Source organism: Sphaeramia orbicularis, chromosome 17 (genome assembly GCF_902148855.1).
Source record: "Sphaeramia orbicularis chromosome 17, fSphaOr1.1, whole genome shotgun sequence".
NCBI classification, from domain to species: domain Eukaryota; kingdom Metazoa; phylum Chordata; class Actinopteri; order Kurtiformes; family Apogonidae; genus Sphaeramia; species Sphaeramia orbicularis.
Genome location: NC_043973.1, coordinates 42,246,179 through 42,271,587, shown reverse-complemented (window position 1 = coordinate 42,271,587; position 25,409 = coordinate 42,246,179). Strand labels below are relative to the sequence as shown.

General features: G+C 38.1%; 1 protein-coding gene across 3 annotated transcripts in view; it reads right to left on the bottom strand.

The window, feature by feature from the left end:
- cdh24b (cadherin 24, type 2b) overlaps window positions 1-25,409 on the bottom strand; it is a 239,742-nt gene that overhangs the window by 111,941 nt on the left and 102,392 nt on the right. For all 3 annotated transcript variants that reach the window (XM_030160285.1, XM_030160286.1, XM_030160287.1), the window contains exons 3-4: window positions 12,597-12,891; window positions 300-419 (exon numbers count right to left, since the gene is read on the bottom strand). In XM_030160285.1, the coding sequence (XP_030016145.1) occupies window positions 300-419; window positions 12,597-12,891 (415 nt within the window). The remainder of the gene's footprint in view (window positions 1-299; window positions 420-12,596; window positions 12,892-25,409) is intronic.

Below are 25,409 nucleotides of genomic sequence, written 5' to 3'. Positions count from 1 at the left end.
GGGTGTAGTGTAGTGTAGTGTAGTGTAGTGTAGTGTGTGTCCAACTGCACACCCACACACGCACATACATTTTGCATTGTTCTATGTGTATCTTCCATCATTCATGAGTGATTTCATTTGTTTGTTTCTTACAGTGTGCATGTTTGCTCTTCAACATCTTGAGTGTATTTGCCTTTCTGCAGCATAAGTGTATTTGCTTTTTCGACATCTGCGTATCTTTTACATTTCCCCACCCGCGTGCGAGTAATTAACAGCATTACGATGGACACACACACAGACATAAACATGAACACACTCACCTGTCTGGGGATCAACAGAGAAATAGTGCTGGCCCTGCACCAGTGTGTACACTAGCTTGGCGCTGTTCCCATAAGTTGGGTCATCAGCATCTGTCGCTGTCACCTGGATTATAGACGTGCCTGTAGAGAGAAAGAAGACACAGAATAAGGCAATGAGAGGAGGAGTGTAGAGCAAGGACAGGAAGAATAGAGTAAAGAATAAAAAGGGAAAGAAATGAGAGAAAGGTAACACATCAGAGAGGGTACAAAGGGAATAAAAGCGGTGTGAACAGAGCAGAGCTGAAGCTAAGAGGACACAATACAACTGCATTTTAAGGTCACCGGAGCTTTATATCAAGACAACCACCACTCTTCTTTCCTGTTCCTTTTCAATCTCTTTCAGACGGCAGTGTGACAAATACTTCATTCTCAAACCCCCCCCACACACATTCACCCAGACACCCTCTGCCTCTTCTATCCCGCAGCTCACCCCCCCACCCCCCTTCATCCGCCCACCTCAGACTCCCTCTGTCTCACTTCATTTCTCTTCATCTCCGTCTCCAATTCCCTTTTGCCCCTTCTCTCAATCGGACCGTCTGTCTCTTCAACTACCTCCTTCTCCCACCGCTTGCTCTCAAATCTCCTTTCTACGGCTCGTGGATTGGCAATTTGTGAGGGAAGAATTTGAAAATTGTCGCCAAAAAAATGAAAACATATGAAATACAGTAAACATGTTTTATATATGGTCTATTCCTACAAATCCATATTTAACCATAGTGGAGGGGGAATAACTCCCCCTCCTCTGGGACTGGAGTCATACAGTTATGTGGGAACAGGGGAATATGAGGGACCAGCTGCTGCTTTATTTCTGATCAAAGCCATGACAGTATCACTATGGAAAAGATAGGTGGAGGGAGTGTGTGTTATAGGTAGTGGTGAATGGGATCATTAAGAATCAGAGAAGTAAGTGACAGATGGCAGATGTAAAAAAATATTGCACCAAGGCTATTTTGAGAGTTAAAAAAAACCCAGAGGAGTGAGAAAGACTTTACCTTTACTATTAATCCCAAGTGGGAAACTGTAATTCCTATATGAAAACCTCTGTATGCTCTTATGTGTATATATAGGCTACTCTTTTTCACGGTTTAATCCAATTATTTAATCCTTAAAGACCTAGAACAATGTAAAGTTTTCTTAAACTTTATTAGAATTAGCATTAAATCAATTGCAAAATGTCATAATACATTATATGGACAAGGTTAGTAACACTTTTCAGGCATCAATAACTGTACGTTAGAAGGAATACATTCCTTCTGGATCCTACAGTTTGTACATTCTCGATAAGGCTGTGTTTTTCAACCTTGGGAATTCAGCCTGGAATTCAAATGGGGTCGCCTGAAATTTGTAGTAATTGATAATGAAATAATAATGAAAATAAAAACGTACTAATAAAAAATATATGGTGAGTTGAGAGAGACAGTCACAACACATAAGACATGACAAACTGTGAAGCTGAAACTGAAGCACTGTGGTTCTGTTTATCTTTCAAATGTTCATTGTGGTCGGTTTCAGATGCTGCAGCTCTTTCATAATTCATAGTTTGAGTTATTGTTTGGTCAGTATTAATTGTCAGCCTTGTAAATCCAAGCTGGACTGACTGTACATATCCTGACCAAGGAAAATAAAATTCTCACTTTGTGCAGTAATCTACACCTGGCTTTACTGCCTCCGTCCATAATAACATACATTATATAAACTAAATGTCATCTAAAATAAATGTTTATTTGAAACATAGTAGAGCAAACTATTACATGATCAACAACAAATGAATTTTAGCAAAAAAAAAAATGGCACCGTTTTGAATGTCTAGGGTTGCCAGAAATTTGTGATGTTAAAATGAGGTCACAAGCCAAAAAAGGTTGAGAACCAGTGTGATAAGGTGTGTGTCCACCATTTTCTCCCAATAGTGCCTGTATTCTTGGTGGCATTGAAGTCACCAGAGTGTCAGTCTGTCTCTGTGGAATTCGATCCCACTCAGCCAAGAGTGCTTCTTGCAGGATGCACCTCAAACTGTGCAGCGACTCTTCAGTGATCAACATGCCCATCGTTTGATCCCTGCTTGTGTTAGTTGTGGCATTGGGACTTTGGAGAAACCTTTGCATTTGAAGCCAGACTTTTCATAGGCAGTGGAATAGCAGGAAATTGTAAAAAAAAAAAAAAAAAAAAAAAAAAAAAAAAGATTATTAATTAAGTGGATTAATCTGCAAGTGGGTAATGTATCAAACTAATGTTTTCACCACATGAACACATTAACTAGAATTCGCCATACTACTGCATGAAATGAGGAACTATTGCCTTCGTCACTACATTTAGTTGTTTTTGTGATATTCAGTTTTAAATGTTAAATTTTGTACATTAGTACCTGTTGCATTTTTAATGCCTCTTAGTATATTTTTGTGAGGATTTCTCCATCCCTAAGTTATTTATCATTATTTATCCTCTGCATTTTTTTCCCATGACAATCTTTTATTTTGCTATATTTAATTTACAGACCATGTAGATTTTTACAAAAGATAATATAAAAGTTATTATATCAGAACAAAGAGGCCTTTTCAGCAAAGTATAGTGTTAACTAACATCTACAACTACTATCATTTATCAAACTACATAGTTTTTACTGGTGAATTAATGTTGCAGAAGATGACAGTGTTTCCACGTTCACTACAGAACCTCTGAATGTCCAAATGGGTCATATCTGATGACCATGAAAAGATGAGAAAATGCATTTTACCTGGATTTCATATTTGTGTATAGACAGGATTAGTGGATTGAAAGTTATTAAAAGTTATTTTGGGTTAAGTTGATGACCCAGATCTACATCACCCTTTATAGATTTTGGTGGAAAATCCATATTTAGGATTTTTTTAAAAATCTCCTTTAAAGATCTGGTCTTAATGTTTGGGAACATAACTACATCACAAAAACAATAATAAAACAAAGCTTAGACAGAATGAAACAATTGTTAAACTCTAGAATTTGGTGATAAAACCACCTGTAACGTATGATAGTGTTCTCTGATGAAGTGGTCTAATGTGCTATCATTGTCTACTTTAAATACAAGATTTCAAATAAATCTTTCCAAAGTGCTCTTCAGGGGGACTATTATCACACAAATCAGTACAAAAGCAGAGATACTCACAGCTGCAAAATATTACAAATGATTGAGGATAGTGCGGAGACAGACAAATTAAAAACTAAATTTTGGGAAACCACTTTCTTCACAGAGAAGTTTAATTTGCAGTGACGTTCCAAACTCGCACAGAGATTGACATGTGTCAGCACTTGTATAGCGCAGATACAGGCTGAACCACACTGAGCTCCACTCTACAGAATGTACTGCCCCCGAACCAATGTACAGCGGTTAGTGTACCACATAGACAAAGTGAGTAACAGAGACCAAGCATTAGGCAGAGTGGAGACTTGGAACCACAATATTATTATTATTATTATTATTATTATTATTATTATTATTATTATTATATTATTATTATTATTATTATAATTATAATTATTATTATTATTATTATTATTATATGATTTTTTTTTCCTCAATTGAAGGCATTTTCTCTACAGCACTATCTTTAATTTCTGTCTTTATTTCAAAGCATTCACTAACTGAAGCAGTTATGCTCTCAGACTGATGCAGACTACAAAGCATCTGTGCTTGAAATCTCTTTATGTTTTAGGATTTTTTCACTATTGGTGTTGTAGATAAGTGCAGGAGCATATGCATAGATAAGTAGAGAGAAATGTTTCTTTTGACAGCACTGAAAACTAATCAGACTCTGGGATCAAACAGCTTGGCTCTGAGGTTGATGCAACAAGTGCAAAGCGGAGAAATGTATTGGTATGCAGGCTGCCAGTCAACTACAGACAGACACAATCCACAAGGATCAAATATTCACAGTGCCATGCACCCATCTGGAACGCATGTTCTTACTATAAGACATTTCTCCTCCTGGGAAAAGCAATAGGAATTGCTCCCTAGTTTATATTAGGTTTCAATATTTATGCTCAAGGTTAAACTTTAAATGTGAGTCATTCTCCCAGAATGCAGATACACATCTGGCAAGATGTTTATACGCAGTCGGGTGAAACCAACACAAAACACTTTGCAGACACAAGAGGGGAACTGGCTCAGTTCCAGCACACCTAGCATCAGTGTCTCATTGCTGTAGATTAGACACCAACACCTCCCTCTCCCCTACCCTCAGCCTTAAATCTATCATGTAACAAACCATTCGCAGGATCCTCATAGCTGCACTATCGCTTCAGTTGTGCGTGCTTCAAAGCACCTTGGCAAATATTGAATCGTCAAGTAAATATTGAATCGTCAAGTAAATATTGAACCCATGATTGACTGAACAACTCAATCTGAGGACTGAGCTGCTATAAGCAGCAGGAACTCATAAGGCAGCTGATAGAATTACTAAATAGTGCTCATCTCCATCACCCCTCTCCTTGGGGCTCACCCCGGCAGACTGCTGGCAGGGTCATTATTCTAATCTGAATTAAACAATTCAGTGCAAGAGGGACCTTGATGTTTGGAAAAAAAAAATTAGGAGGCAGATGGCATGGACCTCAGGCCAATTTGCTGAACTTTCTAAAGTAACCAGTTTAGAAGTGAAATATTTAAAATAATATCCACTTCTTGGGGTAAATTTGAAAGTTTTCCTGAATGCATTGCTCTGTGCTTTTAAAAGGCAAGAGTGCACCTCAAAGTAGAACCCATTTTCAAGGGGCAGAGCTGAGTTTAAATGGAGATTAGAGTACTTTTTGTACATACAAACTGTTTCCTACAGGCACTCTGAAGTCGTGCTCTGAATTACAATCTCCAACAATTATTGTCACTCCAACATCTCAGTGCAATATGAGTGTAAAACCCCCAGCTACCCCTGCCCTTACCTTTCATTTCATTTCAATTCTGAACACTCTTCTCACATTGTGCATGATCTTTCTGTGGTCATAGAAATATTATCAGGTCACTGCGGCTGTGACATGTCACAGCTGTTTAAATGACAATGAAATGAAAATGATTTTTTTTTTTCCAAAGAGTAAGATAATGTTAAAGTTGATAAAATGGTTACGTTGGATTTTTTGTTCATCTGAGAGCTGTTACATCAAACTCTAATGATAATTTCTGTGTTTTGTATGTAGTGTACAATATACAACACACAGCTTCACTTCGCTGTGGCTGAAAACAGTTCCACAGTTGTTTTGGGAAGTAAACATCTGATATGCTGTACATCAATATGAGAAAATAACAAGACAATGTTCAAACAGAAACTTCATCATGTACCTTCAGATTTACAGTTTGATGTTCTTCCAAGTGTTTTCAAGGTGTTTGTCCCGGAAACCCACTTTTTCTTTCCTACAAGGAGTCTTGGCTGAATTTGCTCATTCTGAAAAATCTACAATTCTGCGACAGTAAGAGCATTTCACAGTGTATTGCTTCATAGACTAAGATATGAATTTGCTTTGGCAGATGCACTAACTTGGGGCGGCAGTGCAGGTGGATGTGACCGAGCAATTCTTGTGATTTAGTTAGTACCAACACAAACCTAGTGTAGAACAGCACAAAGAGTATGAGAAGTTGGGTGAATACATAATTAATCGGAGGAATATATTATTCACAGGTGGAGTCACGGAAGGTTTCACTTATGGCCAATCACACTAGTTTCTCATCCTGTTTTAAAGGCAGCAAACAGTTTCCTAATGAGCCGAGAGGAAACTTGTCTGGAAGCAGCAGCGTCCCAAAGCAGCATCACTCTATACACAACTGGAATATGAATAAGCAGCAACACTAATAGGAACATTATGTCTTCTTCTGGTGTTACACAATGAAATCTATTTCTCCTATTACTCTCTTTTGTATGTGAAAAGGACAATATTGTATTCTGATATTCACATCTGTGCGCTACATTTAAACCAGCAATGATGTGCCACAGCTGCTAACGCTGTGGTGAGAAATGTATTTAATGCATTTGTGTGACTATAATATGAGCTCCTGATGTTATAATAATCCACACTATTTGACCAGTTCATAATTACAACCTGCACAACTTCTAAATTAGAGACTGTAGATTGAGCATATGTATAGCACTGTATCATTCCCACTGCTGAATAACCTCCACAGGTATTTAATCAGAGAACAGAAGGGTTCCATACATCCTACAGGCAGATACTGTGACAGTGTTATTAAAGATCAACCATTAATCTAAGCCATTACATACTGAGCCTGCATTGCATTTAAATTGTATTTTGATTTTACATTTTGGAGAGGTCTGTGTACGCATATTGGCAAAGTCCAGCCGTGATATTTCCTCTGTCTGGCTCGAGCAGCCGGAAACAGATGCAATTTCATGCTAAAAAGAGGAATAAAATTGAACAGAACTGCCTGACCTGCTCGCCGCTGAAAAGAAATGAAGAAAACTCATCTATTGGACATTGTAAAATGTTAAACTTATATTATATTTTAACAGTAATTTACCATTTGTGTGGTTTAGAAATGCTGGCTTAGCTCTATATATGTACTTACTTCCGCAAACAAAGCATATTTAACCCTGTAAAGCCTGAAACACTAAATCATTGACAGAAAATTCCAGTTCTTTGAAACTGGAGCCTTTCTTGGTCCTTCTGAACAACCCAAACATTTTTTTTCTGAATATAAATTTCCATGTATGAGTTTCAATTTTGTATCATATTTGATACATCGGGTCTCAATGCTCAAATATTATTATTTTTGAACAAACAAAAACATAATATAACACAAAAATGTCTAACAAATTGGCAATTGCTTTTCAAAATTGCCAAAGTTCTTCCTCCATCCTCGTTAATAACTAGAAAAGCACCCCCCATCACCACCAAAATTTTATCATTTATTCCATGTGGCAGTATCAATATTTCCTGAAAATTTTATTCAAATCTGTCCATAACTTTTAAGCTTATCTTGCTAATAGACAAACAGACAGACAGACAGACAAACCCTGATGAAAACATAACCTCCGCCCCTCCTTGGCAGAGGTAACAATCTTGTAGTGTCACTGGAAAGGCCTCTGGTGAACGAATTCCTCCCCCCTGGTGGATTATCGGTGTATTACGTGTATCTAATTGTATACATCAGGTTTTCAAGAAAAAACTATCACACTGATCATGTAGAGAGCTTCAGAACTCATGTACCAAATACAGTATAATATGTTTGGCGTTACAGGGTTAACACCAAAATGGACTGATATAGGAAACTGAAGGGAGGTAAAGCATGTGACCTACATATAAAAGAATTATAGCAGAACAAACGTCCTTCACTGTGTGCCACTTTTAGCTTGTAACCGTACTGAAGGCCCTTTAGAAACTCAATGTAGGTGTCCGAAAAGGGCACCCAGGACTCCCCAGATCCTTGTATTCTGACTTGTGCTACACGGACACAAAGCTCTGTTGGAACAGTGCAGATGGGAATATTCCATTTTCCCCCCTCCCTGCACCTGCCAGCCAGAATTTCTAACACAGCAAAGTGTTTGCAAAGAGGTTCTAGGAGCTCATTTGACTTTGAAAAACTGAAAACTCTAAGAAGAAACACAGCTCGGATCAAAAAGGCCTCTTATTAACATATCATATGGACATGCATCACTGAGTTGTTCATTTATTAGACCTAGAGCAGGTTAATCTCTGTTTTTACTTAATTATTTTTCAGCCCATTAAGTGCTATAATTTAGAAACCGCTCAAGGCATAAGATGTTGCTTGTTTTGAATACAATTATTGGCCGGCTCAATAAAAAGAAACTGTCAAGACTCAACTATAGACCCTCTGAGCATGTGCCTCTTCAATTAATCAGAAAAACCCTCAAATTCTGTGTATACTACAAAGCAAAAACCTTACCACTGATGAGAAGATGAGAATCTACTATGCAGTGTTTTTCATTGCAGATTAATAATGTACTGTCTGTACATGCATTGCATAATCCTCTATTTTGTCTTGCTGGAGTTGTGAATTTGCCAGCGAGCATCTTGTCATATGTATGTCAATAATGTACCTTCAAAACAAATAAGGATCAAAATAATTTTGTTGCAGGACAAAAAAAAAGCACACTGAAAAAATGCAATGTAAATGTAAGCAATTCAATCGATCCCTTTGGAGGAGAGTCAGTCAGGATTCTGAATTCCTTTTCATCACCAACAGAAAACTCTTCAATGATGTTTTGATATTAGATGAAGTATTCGGTTCTCATCTTCAGTTGAAAATAAATCCTCCCCCAGTCTGCCATCAGGTTGGAAGAAAAAGAATGCATGCATTATAACCTACTGAACCTCGTAAAGTGCTGCAGATTTTTTCCATGATACAAAACCCATTTCAAATTCATTGCACCTAAAAAGGCCGCGTACAAAATGATAATGGAATGCAAAACCCACCCAGGCAGCAGTGGCAATCCTGTGTTGTATGATGGTTCCTTTATTGCTGCAGATGTCAAACACCCCAGCATCTACGGCTACATTAATATGCATTGTATTTCAACGATTAGTTCATGTCTCACTTCAAAAGATTCTCATATTATGTTTCAGTTAATCTCGGTAGTTATGTGTGGTTTTACAATTTCACTTCTTTCATTCAAACGCCATTAATTAATATTTTATACTTTATTCAGTTTTTCACATTTTTCTTGCAAAGGGTTTGTCATACAGACAGTCCAATTCGACAGTGTTGAGTGAAATGCCTGCAGACAACTCACCCCTGTGAGACAGAAATAATAAAACATACTCTCTAGCTGTGATCAACAGGGACATCCATCATTCTGGAGCTTGACAGTACTGACTGGCTAGTGGTACTTTAGTCTGATTAAACAGGAAACCTATGAGGCATAGACACGGTTTATATACAGAATGTACTTCTTATCCTTACTATTGAGATTATTTTTTACCAATAAAAATGATCGCAGGACAGTGATTACAGGCCAGATTTGATTTGCGTCTGCCTCGGCCAGGATGTCTCATGAATGTAGAATTTTCATTATGTTGCCTCATGTTCAGCTTTATACAAAGGTTACTTGGTTAAACTACAACACTGATTTTCTCATGTCTGCTCAGTTGTGGACCGAAGATTGGACTCAATTGTCATTTTGTGATGAAGGATTTTACTGTTCACTAGTGTGTGGATGGCAGATGGCATTGTTTTAGCAATTTATTCTTGGTATGAGCATGAGACAGACACACTAAATTGACTTACTGTTGGTTATGGAGCAAGTCAGATGCCAGCCAAAAGACAGCAAGCAGCAGTCCTGTGCTTAAAACCAGTATTTGTACAGAATGCAGTTTTTTTGATTGCACAAGGAAGGACAAGGGTTTTTAAACTCTGTGATGTAAAGTTGGAAATTAAACAAAATATCTATCCCCCTTTTGCCTCATAAACAGACAACATCAGCTCAGGGCATGCAAGCTTTAATTTTGGACTCCTGTTAAGTTACATCTCAGAATTAACAGCTCCAACTCCATCTCCCTCCAACAAATGATGTAGAGAGAGTAGTGAAATGAAACTTTCTCTTAAAATCATTTCACAACGGTTGTGTTCTTAACCCTTTATCGGGCAAGTGACTATTTTTGGTATTATTTGGTTGCAACAGAATGGCAGCAACAGTTACAGTGTGGACAGTGAGTCAATAATCTCAGGTCCAATGTGGTCTCCAGGGTCTGTAAGGTCCACCTCTGCATGAACAGTGAGTGTACCTGCTTTGTTAGGTACCATGAAGTAATGGTACTAATGTTAGGAATGATGTTCAAAGGGATCATGTGGATGTGGACAGGTGTCTGGATCAGCACTTATGTCGGTTTAGTGTTCTAAAAGTCATGTTCTAATGTTCTAAAATACATGTTCCTTTCACCTTACATGTGTTTATCTTGTATTTTTTTACATTTACTGATTGGATTTTTTTTTCACTTACAGGTAAGGAAACAAATATGGTAACTTCACTGACCTTGATTTACTACATAACAATGAAAAATTTTGACGCATTTTCCAAAAGTAATTAAATCTTGCTATGTCCTCCAATAACACACTAAGGTTAAAATTTGGAATTTCAAAGTATTTTTATGAGTACCATATAAAGGGTTAAACCCAAATACTGCCCAGCTGAGGGCATGCAAGCTTTAATTTTGGACTCCTGTTAAGTTGCACCACAGAATTAACAGCTCCAACTCCATCTCCCTTCAACAAATGAGGTAGAAAGAGTAATGAAATGAAACTTTCTTTTCTAATCATTTCACAGCGGTTGTGTTCTTAACCCTTTATCAGGCAAGTGACTATTTTTGGTATTACTTGGTTACAATAGAATTACAGCAACAGTTACAGTGAGGACAGTGGGTCCAATGTGGTCTCCAGGGTCTGTAAGGTCCACCTCTGCATGAACAGTGAGTGTACCTGCTTTGTTAGGTACCATGAAGTAATGGTACTAATGTAAGGAATGATGTTCAAAGGGATCATGTGGATGTGGACAGGGGTCTGGATCAGCACTTATGTAGGTCTAATGTTCTAAAATACATGTTCCTTTCACCTTACATGTGTTTTTCTTGTATTTTTTTTTTCTTTTTTTTTTTTTTTTACATTTACTTATTGGATTTTTTTTTTCTTCCAGGTAAGGAACCAAATATGGTAATTTCACTGACCTTGATTTTCTACAAAACAATGACAAATTTTGAAACATTTTCCAAAAGTAATAAAGTCTTCCTATGTCCTCCAATAACACACTGAGTTTAAATTTGGAATTTCAAAGTATTTTTATGAGTGCCTGATAAAGGGTTAACCCAAATAAACCTTCAGTTCAAGGCACGCAAGCTTTAATTTTGGACTCCTGTTAAGTTACATCTCAGAATTAACAGCTCCAACTCCATCTCCCTTCAACAAATGAGGTAGAGAGAGTAATGAAATGAAACTTTCTTTTCTAAGCATTTCACAGCGGTTGTGTTCTTAACCCTTTATCAGGCAAGTGACTATTTTTTGGTAATTTCTGCATACATTGCAATAGAATGACAGCAACAGTTACAGTGAGGACAGTGGGTCCAATGTGGTCTACAGGGTCGGCAAGGTCCACCTCTGTATGAACAGTGAGTGTACCTGCTTTGTTAGGTACCATGAAGTAATGGTACTAATGTAAGGAATGATGTTCAAAGGGATCATGTGGATGTGGACAGGGGTCTGGATCAACACTTATGTTGTTCTAATGTTCTAAAATACATGTTGCTTTCACCTTCCCTGTGTTTTTCTTGTATTTTTTTTATATTTACTTATTGGATTTTTTTCACTCATGAGAAAGGAACCAAATATGGTAACTTCATTGACCATGATTTTCTACATAACAATGAAAAAATGTGAAACATTTTCCAAAAATAATAAAGTCTTGCTATGTCCTCCAATAACACACTAAGGTTGAAACTTGGAATTTCAGAGTATTTCTGAGTGCCATATAAAGGGTTAAACCCAAATAAACCTGGCCAAAACCAGTGCTCTTCCTTATATCTGTGCTTGACAGGTTTCTCTAAGCCTGCATATGTTTCCTGTTCTGTGTTTTGTTTGTCATCCAGACCTGCAGCATATTATTATTAAGACTGAAGCAGAGAGAGAAGATGTAAACAGAGTAACCTACATTTTTTATAGAATTCCACCTGCACACCCTGTTCAGTGCAGGTATAAATTCACCGCCCAAAGGTCCACAGCCATAAACATCCCAAAGACAGCAAGACGAGGAATATAGGAAAATAGAGCCAGAAGGCAGCGTCTCTGCAGGTAAATACACCACCATACCCTTCCACAAGGACAGCAAGGGTGACTGAGGAGGATAATTACTATACATGTCAAAAATGTTACATATTTTACCCTTTAATGTTAGTTGTTAACAGCTAATGTGGCATGTTTGTCATTTAAATGGCAGCAATTATGAAGCAAGTAAAAAACAGACTTGTTTTCCTGTGACACGTTGAGTTAGCCAGTAGTAGTAGTAGTTGTGTTGCAGTACATTCATGCCATTGGATATCTCCGTAGATCTGTTTGTGCTACAATATTATGTCGATCTTCAGTCCAAAGCCAATATTGGAATGTATCTACAGCAACTCCAAGTGCTAGTAGTTAAAATTAGTTTGTGTGCGGAATACAGTTTTTGGTGTTACAAGGACACAATAATTGAAAACTGTAAATCAAAAGTTCTAAACTAAATAGTACATCCTCTATCCCCCTTGGCAGTAAACGAATCCTAATCCAAACCATGCTGCTTCTCTTACCTATGTTTTCCATTTCAGGCACGGTGGCGATATAAGGGCCTTGTTCAAAGACAGGTGGATTGTCGTTGATGTCCTGCACCCGAATTATGAACTGTGACGAGGGCTCCAGGGCTCGGTCCGTCTGTCTGTCGGTGGCCGTGGCAATGAGACGGTACTCGTCCTTCTCCTCACGGTCCAGTGGCTTGGTGACGTGGATGTTCCCCGTCTTCTCGTCTATCACAAAGACAGAGCCAGCCCCCTCGCCTCGCAGCACATACTTTGTGCGTCCATCATTCCTGTCCATGTCGGTGTGGAGCTACATGAGACAGGGATATGGGTGTGGAGGGAAAAAAAGGCAGGCAAAAATGGAAGCAGGGAAGAGGAAATGGATGGAATTAGACAGGAGATTGTGGGAGGCGAGGATAGACAGGAACATAAAGGGTGGGAAAGAAAGACAAGAGTAAACACCAGTTAAAAATTAAGTTTGTTTTTTCGAGACAGGCGATGAAGACAAAACAAGCAGATTATCCTCTGCATGCCTCCAGGACATAATGAATTTAAACAGAGGCAGACAAAAGAAGTAGACACAATACTTTCCTCTCTCACATACTTTCCTCCTATTGTGTGGATGTAGCTCATCTCTCTATTCCTGAAGCATAGCAGTTATGAACTAGGATCTCCCTAATCTCAATGATATCCAGAACACATGCTCTCCTGCTCACTCTAAAGCCTCTATTCACTTCTTAGCAGCTGTGGATAGTAAGAGCTTACTAGTCTGCACACATATAGGCCCCAGTTATTTAATGAAAGCACCAAATCAAAAGAATAATGAACAGTAGGCCAATCAATTATTCCCTAACTAATAGGTGTGCATGAGGGCGAGGAGTGGGGTGCATGGCAGTGGGACATGCCGTATCGATCCCAGCCTTGTGTTGAGCCTTATTGGATCAGTGCTTGGCAGGATGGCAGAGCAGCAGAGCGACCGGCGTCCTCTCATGCAGGGAGAGGTAATATCAGGGAGGGCTCCACACTGTCCTCTGTCCCCAGCAAGAGAGGCACGCCAGCAGGATGTGCTCAGCACATCAAGATTCAATCTCATTACCCTGCACCTACGTGGATCGAATGCCAACTGTGTCCAAAAAGGAGTGCTAAATTAGCCCCCGCTTGCAAGAAAGTGTGACATTGTGACTTAAGACTGAGAGAAGAGTGTAGAGCCAGCTGGGGAGGGGGTGTGGGTTTAACTCAGGAAAAGCATTGTTGCGTGGCAACAGCTAAGCACATTTGCTAAATGAAATGAGAATGGATACTGTGAATCGAAATGTTCATTTACTTTGAAGATCGCCATTTTTCAAGGGAGGAAATAGCATGGATACGCCAGCTTCCCAGGGGGTAAACGATAAGTGCCGATGTTGACAAGGTTGTTTATAGCTAAGAAAGCAATCATAAGTTCATAAAGTCTGAAAGCTGAAAGCTAAAATTGGCATAAAGTCAAAAGTTAAGCAACACTTCACCTTCACAAGATCACTTTACTTTATTGACAGTTCAAACTGCAGAATCAAAAAGAACTACAGAAACCACAGAGGAGCACAGTGTGAGTGATCAGAATACACTTATGAAACTACACCAATACTTTCCTTTCTTCTTGAGAGGGTGTTTCTGTAGCCAAGCACCATATAATGAATTAAGGAGATACTGCTAATTTACTACACCACAGTTTCCATGTTTATGCTGCAATTTTTTCAAAAGTTGGCACAAGTGACTTTCAAAGCAGGCCATGAAAATGTTAGATATTTTAAATTTCTTACAAAAATTTGCATATACTCACACACAAAAACTTGACATGTATATTTGCAAAAAGGTCTTATTCCTTCATGGAAGAAAAAAAAAAATCTCCTAACTCATATCAGTCCATCTGAATCTTAATGACAGACGTTAAAGTTGAACAATACTATAGATAAATAAACTTTTGCATTAAATTACACTATATATACAAATTTTTATTTTTGTTTTTTTTTATTTTTTTTGTGTTCAGTGAACACACAGTCAAGGTGATTATACACTAATAAAAACACATTATATGGAATACTATGCTCTGAAGTTATACACTTGACCTTCAGTGTGAGCTCACACATTCCATTTTCTGAACAGAGACAAGTTAATTTTTCAGCGTTTCCTATCCTCTTGACTCTAGGTTCACACTAAGGCTTGCAGAGCAGTTGGAATGGATATTTATGGCTGGACTGAGACCTGGTTATATCAGCTCAAACACAGTATATGTGTCTGAGATGTATTGACTAATAGCCCTTACATCAATTTCAGAATCAATCTCCACTGACAGCTTGTGATCAGATCCGTCTTCATAGCTCAAATAAATATTCACACACTGTGGCACGGCACGGCGGAGCAAGACACTCAAACTTTTCCTCCTATGTATCATATTCAGGGAGCCAAGCTGCAGAGTAATCAGTACAAATAGAATTGTTCCGCTTTTTCTTGTCCCTTGTTTTATACTTACTGAGCGCAGTTCAGACTGAGCAGGACCTTAATCTGGGGTCAAATCACTTGCTTTGGTCCGTAACCAGAGCAGCTGTGCAGGTCTACAGGCTATAAGCAGCATTTTTACTTTCCAATATTAAAAAAACAAACAAAACAATTAGCACTCTCATTACCCTACACTCTATTATCGTCAGTATTTAGAATGAAGAGCTATGAAGTTCTACCACAGATGCCAATATACTGGATTGTAGAGTTGTGACATGAATATATTTACAGCAACAGGCTAGGGGTTTTATATGACCACTAGAGGGAGGAGTGAGTAATTCTGCTGGTCTCCCATAGTGAGGAAAACAGATCTTTAGTGCAGCTATTGAACAGAAAATAGGGGTAATTTGTGGTTTTATTGTGGCTAAGCTAACAGAGCTATAATGTAAACTATCAGCTGATGCAGCAAATGACGATTATAAGACACGACTGTCAAAATAAGCATCTATGAATTTGAGTTTGAAGAAGAAAACTTGATGATACCGTAATACAGATGTGTGTAAACAATGAGCTTTTTATTTTATTCAGTGAGTGATGCATTCTGTGGATTCATAGCTGCCAGTGCTGCTTAACGCACTAGCCGTGAACCTCAGAGTTCTTCTGTATGCGACACATATCAGTGGAATCCAACTTTTCTGTTTCTTGTCTTTACTTAAAACTTAAATTTATACAAACAAAAGATAAATTCCTAAATTGAATTACATGATGGTCAAAAGACTGTGATGCTCCTGGGCTCCAGGCTTCCGGTTCCGCTTCTCTTTCTTTACATTTTTAATAATCTTAGCAGCCAATAGGATTGCATCACACAATGATGTCAAGCCCGATGCTATTATTACTCAACATTCATATAATATGCATAAATTATTAATAAGAAATCAAATATAAATATAAATATGAATTTTTAACTGAAGCACAAAAAATGGCTCTAACAATAGCATTGATTCGTTGGTGGTTTGGGTTTTAAGCGTGTTCTAGTCCACCACTTCCTCCTGTTGTTGAGACTTTGAAACATCAGTGCTTAGAACCCCTTGAAAGTGCTTACATTTCATTCTGAACCTTAGTTTAGACTTGCTCTCAACCTCCATCTTATGCTGTGGACAACTGGGGCCAATTGGCCAAAACACCCGGCTGGTCAGGACCACCAGGGGAGCCCGGTTCCTCACTCTCATTAACGAAGAGCCATTAACAATCAAAGTCTTAACGGCCCTGCAGCTTAACGAGGGGACTTAACGAGCGTCTTAATGAAGCCCCGGCCATCATTACCACAGTGAGTGGTGGCAGCGCTGATTGAAAGCACTGCTTAGAGTCATTCTGGAGCAAGAGTGCCCAGCCTAAGGAAACCAAATCCATTTAAGGCAGACCTCTCACCCTTATCTGTTCCTCCAAGATTAATAGAAAAGTATAATAAGGAAAATGCACTTATCCAGATAAAATGGTTATGGATATTTTATGGCTGTAGAGGTAGAGGTGGCACAGCTTTAGAATATCTTTCAGCCACCTGTCAGTCTGCAAAATATCCAAACAATATTATAACACAACTGGCTATCACCATATTTCACATCCGCTTAACTTGAATAATATGACATCTCATAACTCCTACATTTCATATCCCCCTGATATACCATCTAATATATCAAGAACCAAACAATATGAAGGCACTGGCCACAAAACCCAAATTTACTGATGTGTCACCTCTGCTTGAAAAGTGATTTTCAGTCTGATAAGCTGCCATTTCTATTTTCACGGGCTCCCGTTGTGCAAGCAACACCCAGCCTCCCCAGACTCCTAAATCTCTTCAATTACTTATATTATCATAAGGTAATATGCTTATACTCATATACTCAATTTCACATTTTTGCAATAACCATAAATCATGAAGCGAGGAGGAAAAGTACTCTGTGCCAACCTCTAAATCACTTAAATAACTAATACTCCATATACACAATTTCACATTCCTTCTGCACAATAAATCATAAAAACACCAGGAAAATCTGTTTTTTTTTTTACAGCTGTGCATTAGCCTAATGAATGTGGATGTTTTTTTCCCCCCACAAAATGCATGTGTGTGTGGTCGCTTGTGTTTGTGTGAGTCAGAAATGGGGGTGAGGTTACAGTAGCAGGAAAAATTACAAACTGTAGCAATTTGGCTAGCAGCTCAAGCAAAATGCCAAAAGGTGCACGAAGCCACAGCAGGCCACCGCTGAGCGTCACGATTGGCAGCATGGTTCAATTCTCCAAAAACATCAGGGGGAGTTTGCAAGGGCATGCAGGCAGGTTTGAGAATATCCCCCAATCTTCACTGCAAGCCTGTGGAGGAGGGGAAACTATTCATCTTCTATGTGTGGCAACTTCAAAAGAAACAGAGGCATTTAAGACAACCACATGCTGAAACGGCCAACCAAATTTCTCAACAAGGTTAGATGGAGGTACCGTGGGGAGCTGGGACTGAGCCAGCTCTTTCAAATCAGCCTGGAAGTGTCAAAAAGGGCAGAGGTAAGAGGGTCAGCCAATCGATTTGGAGCAGGCCCACAAATTCAGAGACTTGTCTGAAGAAAGAGCCTGATCAGGGAATATGGCAGCAAAATTAATTTGGGACAGGGCCCGTACAGGTTCAGAGAGCTTCTTTGAAATGAAACCTTGCCTCATAGCCAGCTTACCTACCACTGAGATAACAGTCTCAACTGCAGAAGAAGACCCTTTACTTAAGTCAAAGTACTTGCAACACTGTGAAAAGTTCTGCATTTACTTAAAACTTAAGTTGGCTGAGTGTGGAATGGTCAGTGGCAAGTAGCGGTGAAGTTGCAGAAAGTGACCAACTGAATACCCCCACCCACCCACCCACCCTCCACTAAGGTGGCAGCTTTTCAGTTAAAGGAGTTATATGTAGTATTTCTAATTTCAGTTAGAAACTAGAGGCACTCGGAGAGCGCAGACCTCCGCCAAGACTGATCAGTGGCCCCCCCCATGGGCCCACCCCACCCCCGATCACCACCAAAATTTTATCATTTCTTCCTTATCCCATTTCCAACAAACCCTGAAAATTTCATCCAAATCTGTCCATAACTTTTTGAGTTATGTTGCACATTAACGATCAGTGCCCCCCCCCCCCATGGGCCCCCCCACCCCCGATCACCACCAAAATTTAATCATTTCTTCCTCATCCCATTTCCAACAAACCCTGAAAATTTCATCCAAATCTGTCCATAACTTTTTGAGTTATGTTGCACACTAACGATCAGTGGCCCCCCCGCGTGGGCCCCCCCACCTCCGATCACCACCAAAATTTAATCATTTCTTCCTTATCCCATTTCCAACAAACCCTGAAAATTTCATCCAAATCTGTCCATAACTTTTTGAGTTATGTTGCACACTAACGGACAGACAAACAAACAAACAAACAAACAGACAAACAAACAAACCCTGGCAAAAACATAACCTCCTTGGCGGAGGTAATGAGTCCTCTTCGAGCACCAAAAAATTTAGTTTGACCATGTTGTATGGTTCTTTGTTACCTGATGATTCTATGTGCTCGAAATAAAACTAAACTAAGTCAATGAGTTAACCCATAAAGGCCCAGTGCTACTTTTGTGTCAGTTCCCAAATGAAATTTTATCTATATCTAATCATTCTTAAGTGATTTATCGCCATTTATTTTAATATTATTCTCTGTATTTTGGATTTTATCAGAATAAATCAGGTCTTTTTCTGTATTTAATCCACTGATCATGTAGGTGTTCATAAAAGCTCAGTTTAAAGTTGCTGAAAATAAAACTAAATTAACTAACTCACTAAGTTAACCCATAAAACCCCAGTGCTACTTTTGTGTCAGTTCCCAAATGAATTTTTCTCTGTATTTGACCTTTCTTAAGTGTTTGATCACCATATCATAATATTATCTTCTATATTTTGCATTTTTTCAGTGAAAATTAAGTATTTTCCTATATTTAATTATCTGATTATGTGCTTTAATCATCATGATGAGATTATATTTAAGGGTTATTATATCAAAAACAGAGAAAACTGCAAAAAAAAGTGACTGTCAATAAAATATATCATTAACTGAACATAAACTATGTGTCTCCATCCACTATCATTTCTCAAACTCTATGGGTTTTACTGGTGAATCAATGTTGCAGAAGATGACACTGTTTCCACGTTCACTACGGAGCCTCTGAACGTCCAAATAGGTCATATCTGATGACCGTGAAAAGATGACAAACTGTATTTTACACCAATTATTTACATGGATTGATAGAATTAGTGGATCAACAGGTGTTAATCCTTTATAGGGCACTCATTGAAATACTCTGAAACTCAAAATTTCATCCTTAGTGTGTTATTAGACATAGTCATCTACCTCCTCTTGCCATTAAACATCCAAGTGGCTCTTGCTAAAAAGTAAACACCTGCAATAAAACAACTGTTATAAGGTCATAAACTAACAAAAATCCCTAATATTCACTATTTACAGCTTCATAAAATCCAACATACTTCTTGACCTCACTAAGGCAAGGGATTGGCCCCATATTTAATGTTTGCGGAAATTACCAAAAATAGTCACTTGCCCAATAAAGGGTTAAACAGTAGATGCTTTTAGTTAGTGATGGATGTTTAGGTCTTTAGGGGTTAAAGATAAAATACACAAAACAGGAAAATTTACATTGTCTGAAAATTTGTTGCTTCTAAACGAGAACAATAGCGCTTTAAAACTAAACTACAGTAAATGCAAATGTTCAGGATTCATGTACTGTATGTGTTGCTACAATAGAGCCAGAACCAATACACGCTCTGCTTTCCAAATTAATTTCCCCTGTGAGAAAGTGTATTTGCAAGATGGTGAAATTATGTAAGATCACGCAACTACATGATCCTACAGATGTTGAAGACGCTGTTGAAGATTTGAACCACTATATTCTATTAGATCATCTTATGTTTGCAGCTTCACTGTCCTGTGAGAATATTACATATGATGCTTTGGATTCATATTACTGCTGCATGTTGTATTTACTGCTGATGTTTAAATTTTAGCTCATTTGATCTACTTCTATAAGCAGTTGGGTTGTTTAAGATCATCAAATGTTCGACACATCTCTGCGAAGAAGTTAACTTTTCATGAACTCAGAAAAAGAGGCTTGTTTTCACATTTGGAACACCGAATTCAGGAGTTTATTCAACGTCAGAATGAAGAGAATTTCTCAACGGATAAAGTAACACTGGAACACTGGAGTTAAATTAATCATAAACATTCAAAATCAGCACATTTAGAAATACTGTTTTGTTTTTTTTAAATATTTTTCAGTGGACAGGATACGTGTGAAAGACTGTAACATGAAAACTGAAGTACAAAGTACACTGGCCTATGAGATGTCGTGGGTTCAAGTACTTAACTCCATGAAATGAAAACACTCAAGTGGAGTACCTGAAATTTCTAGAGTGTGCTGAGGGTGTTTATGTGCATGTGTGTCTTCATATGACCATTTAAACAAGGCTTTCCAAGTGAGTATCTCCCTGTGTGTGTGTGTGTGTGTGTGTGTGTGTGTGTGTGTGTGTGTGCGCGCACTGGAAAAAATATAAATCTTACCAAGTGTATTTTTGTCATTTCTAGTCAAAACATCTCATCACACTTAAAATAAGGCATAATCACCTAAAGAGTAACTTTTCAGTGAGATATAAGAACTTATTTTTAGACAATTGTCAATACTGATTTTAATAATGACTACAGTCTACTCTCGTTAAACCGCCCGCCGTTATACCGCCATTTCCGCTTATCGCCATCCGCCAGCCCAGTTCCATGCACAAACAACACTTATACCATTGATTTCCCGACCGTTATACCGCCAGCGTCGCAGCGCGGCACCTCCGAGGTGCGCCGCCGTGACACCTCCGAGGTGCAGCTCCCAGTGTTGTCTTTTCCGTGGAAACCGGGTCGAAATGGCTCTTTGAGTGTTAAAGATTGCCGATCCCTGCCTTACAACATAACAGAATCAAGATTTATTTAGACACGCAATTAGAACGGGTTAACGGAGGCAGCGTAGACATCATATAGTAAAGACATGCACATTATGGACGCAACCCGTTGTAACGCCATTTTCGCTATACTGCCAATTTGGCCGTGAACGGAAGTTGGCGGTATAACGAGAGTAGACTGTATAAGTCTTCTGTGATGGCTCTTCAGTTTTAATTCTCTTTCTAACCACAGGCCTAGATATGAATGTTTACTCTCACTCAATTTCTCAATTCTGCATATTGCAATCGACTTTATCTCTAACGATACCACAAGGTACAGCATGACCCAACTCCTTAGAACTTCCCAGCATGACTCCAAGGTCTTACATTCTGTCTGTTTGTATTTTATTTTCTTTCTTCTGCTTAGTGACAATGTCATACACTGCAAGCCCGGAATTTGTATTTACTAAAATGCTTTAATTACAATGCACTTAAAAGATTTAAGTTTTATGATGATACTATAAAATGTTAAGTATATTCTACTAATTTGTAGACATAGTTGAAAGTACAAAAAAGTTTAAGTTGAATGGAATTAAATCACCAAGTTTTAGTCATGACCACACCTTTTTATCTTCGCATTGCATTGTGGGTATTGGGCATGTTGTTGAAAATGTGTTTTTGTTCTGTGCAGGGGTTCAGCGGGGTTGTGGGGTTAGTGTTAATTTGGATTTAATGTGTGTATGGCAGTGTTTATTAGCCTTTTTGTGTTTGTTTTTGTATTTTTGTAGAGCTGCACCATGAGTCAGAGCCAGAGGAAGAACAATGGCTTTACTGTTCATCTAAGACTGTTATTGTACAATGGAAACCTTAATGTTTTATCAAAGTAAAAATACTACCTGTACTGGCAAATGACAATGAGCTAATTTCCATTTATAATACAATATATCAAGTTGAATAATTTCACAACTATTTTGATCAGGAATAGAATTTTGAGATTGATTATTTAAAAAAAAAACGTTCAATCAATGACTAATTAATCTGGCTGCAATTGACGAAAGTAGTCAGTGTAACCTAAAATGCTGAGTTGAATGATTGGATAGTGGGGTTGATTTTACAACAGATTTAAAGCACAAATAACTTGTCTCTTAGTGTTTTCTACTTAATAGTTTAAGTTCAATACTTTCAGCATTAAAGTTGAACCTACTTAAACCAATTGATTAGTCGATCATTACTCAAATCATTTAAGTGCAATCACTTGCCTCAAATTTTTTGAGTAAACTCTACTTATCCAGGCTTACAGTGTACATCATATTAACCAATCACATTTAAGCATTGCGCAGCCTACTATAAGTTAGACTGACTTCCTGGATAGGTCAGAACTAACTTCTGAGCGAGGCCGAAGCTTCGTCTGTCAGTTTCTCACTTGTGCGCAATAAAGGAAGGCCTGATTGACAACCAGTCCATTTAAGCCTTTGTTTACGCCTCAATGACACAATAGATCTTGAAAATCTTATTTGAAGAAATCTTAACAAGATAATTTTCACTTGTTCCATTAGTAGATTTTTTTTGCTTGAATTAAGCAAAAAAATATCAATCAATCAATCAATCAATCAATCAATCTTGAATTAAGCAAAAAAAAAAAAATCTGCCAATGGAAAAAGTGAAAATGATCTTGTTAAGATTTCTTCAAAGAAGATTTTCAAGATCTATTATCTAAATATAAGTTATTATGTCTTACTGAAAAGTTACTCTTTAGGTGATTATGTCTTATTTTACATGTGATGAGATATTTTGACTACAAATGAGAAAAATACACTTAGTAAGATTTTGATTTTTGCACGCAGTCGTGGAAAAAATGATTAGACCACCCCTTGTTTTCTTCTATTTCTTGTTCATTTTAATGCCTGGTACAACTAAAGGTACATTTGTTTGGACAAATATAATGATAACAACAAAAAAGCTCATAAGAGTTTAATTTAGCTCATAGTGCTTTCATTTCAGAGCTGATATCTATCCATTTTCTATGTTTTTTTTTGATAATAACCAAAATCACTTCAGTTGTTAGATCAATAGCTATGGCATTGTGCTGACAAAAACAGTGCTTTTGGGCATTCCATGTTTTCTTTTCTGTCTGTTTTAGTCACATGATACATACAGGAGTTAGTACTTGATGTGTGAAAATTAGTGAAAATCATTTAGGGAAGATTTCTTGAAATAACATTTTCAAGATCTATTGTTTAAGAATAAGTTCTTATGTTCTCACTGAAAAGTTACTCTTTAGGTGATTATGTCTTATTTTAAGTGTGATGAGGTATTTTGTCTAGAAATGAGAAAAATACACTTGGTAAGATTTTGATTTTTTTCCAGTGTGTGTGTGTGTGTGTTTGCGTGCGTGTGTGTGTGTGTGTGCGCGCACTACAGTAAGCTTACAGAAAAAAGGTGTAATGACTGATTCTCCTACTGCCCTGGCTGAACCTCCACTTGGCACTTTGCGCAGAGTGAACAGGGAGCCAAGGCGTGACTAAGAATATGTGTTAATGTCTCTGTATGTGCAAGAGTGTGTGTGTCCCTGTGAGCCTGCAGCACCTGACCTGGAGAGAGAAGAAACAGTTGAAGGCGGGCCAGAAAGTGTGGGTCGGTTAATAGAGCACAGCACAAAGCTGAGGCCAACATCTACACAGCGACCAATAATTAAAGTCAACTACTCTCTGGGCTAGCTGTGATCAACCCTGCCATCATCAGATGTCTTCGCTCTGTCTCCCATCTGGAGAGCAGCGGATGTCCATCTGGACCTACATGCACATACAGTATAAAACACACACACATGGAACAGACGATGTGTGTTCGTCTTAAGAAACCTGGTAAGTAGTCAACGATACAGATTTTTCAATCAGTGATGCTGTTTATTTGGAGAGCTGATGACTAATATCTAATGCCAGTATCATGTGTGATTTTATTTTATTTTTAGTGATAGTGAATTAGACAAAATTGCTGGTTTCAAGTGAGTATTTATTGGAGACGATCATGTCCCCACTGTCTCTGTTTGCTTAAGATCTATTTTGCAGTTCACATATTAAGAAAACAGGGAGTGCTAACATCACCCCACTGTGTGTTGAAAATGTGTCTGCATTCATTTCCTTCCCAATTAGTTGCTGACAGTTATCACAAAATGACATGTAACTGGCCCCATAAACTGATAAGTGGTCTAACTGTAGTTGGATAACACATATATAATAATATAATATAATTAGGGGTGGGCAAGTTAACGCGTTATTACCGCGTTAATGCATTCATTAAATAACGCCGACAATTTTTTTAAATCTCACGTTAACGCCGTTTTATTATTGTTCTGCCTTTCAAGCAAGTCTTAGTTGATTTATACATACGGACTCTTATTTTGAAACTCATGCTTTTATTTTGCCGGTCCACACACCAGTGCTGTGTGTATGTGCAGCTGAGAGGAGAAAACCGGCGAACTTTACAAGTAATGCTGATGTTTAAGCTAATTCGTTTATGCTAGCAGTCGCAGATGGGTTGCTAATTCTTTATGCAGACTCATGCTAAGTTTATGTAAATTCATTGGTCGTGTTTAGGTCTAATATGTCAGCCTTTGAACTAACCTTTACTCATTTACGATGTGAATGTTGTATTAGCAGTCATTTTATCTCGATGCTAACTTGAATGGGAAAATCCATAGACATGCTAACGATTAGCATTTACAGGTTAATTAAAGATTTACAACGTCTTTTTATTCAGCAACAAAGGCTCACATCAGAGATATTTGATACTTTTCATTCTTACAACAACTGAACATAAAATACTCACAGGCAAACGTTTTTGGGGCCATACAAACAGAGTGAAAGAAACATGTCTGTTAGTTCTATGTCCGAACTAACTACAGTAACACGGAAAGGACAAAACATACGTTAGTGCAACTTATTCTGACCACTTCAGGGCCCCTTTTGCTTGCTTTGAACAACTGAACATCACATATTAATGGGCTTATTAGTATTAGTACTGATTAGTGGGCTTAAGACTCCTGTCAATCACTCTCAACTGTAAATACACTGGTGGGGACATAAACATGTGTAAAAGTAGTGGTTTTTTACATGGACATTTTCATTTTAAATGTCTTCAGATGGTGGGGTTGAGAAGGACACAGGTGTTTGGAAGCACTGACGTGCAATTATTTTTATCACCGGAGTACTTCCAGTCTGGAATATCACTGAAAGGCAATACATGCTGTTGATGCGCCCCCCCCCCCCAACAACTATGCGATTAATCGCGATTAATCTCAGAAAGCCATGCGATTAATCGCGATTAAAAATTTTAATCGCTGCCCACCAC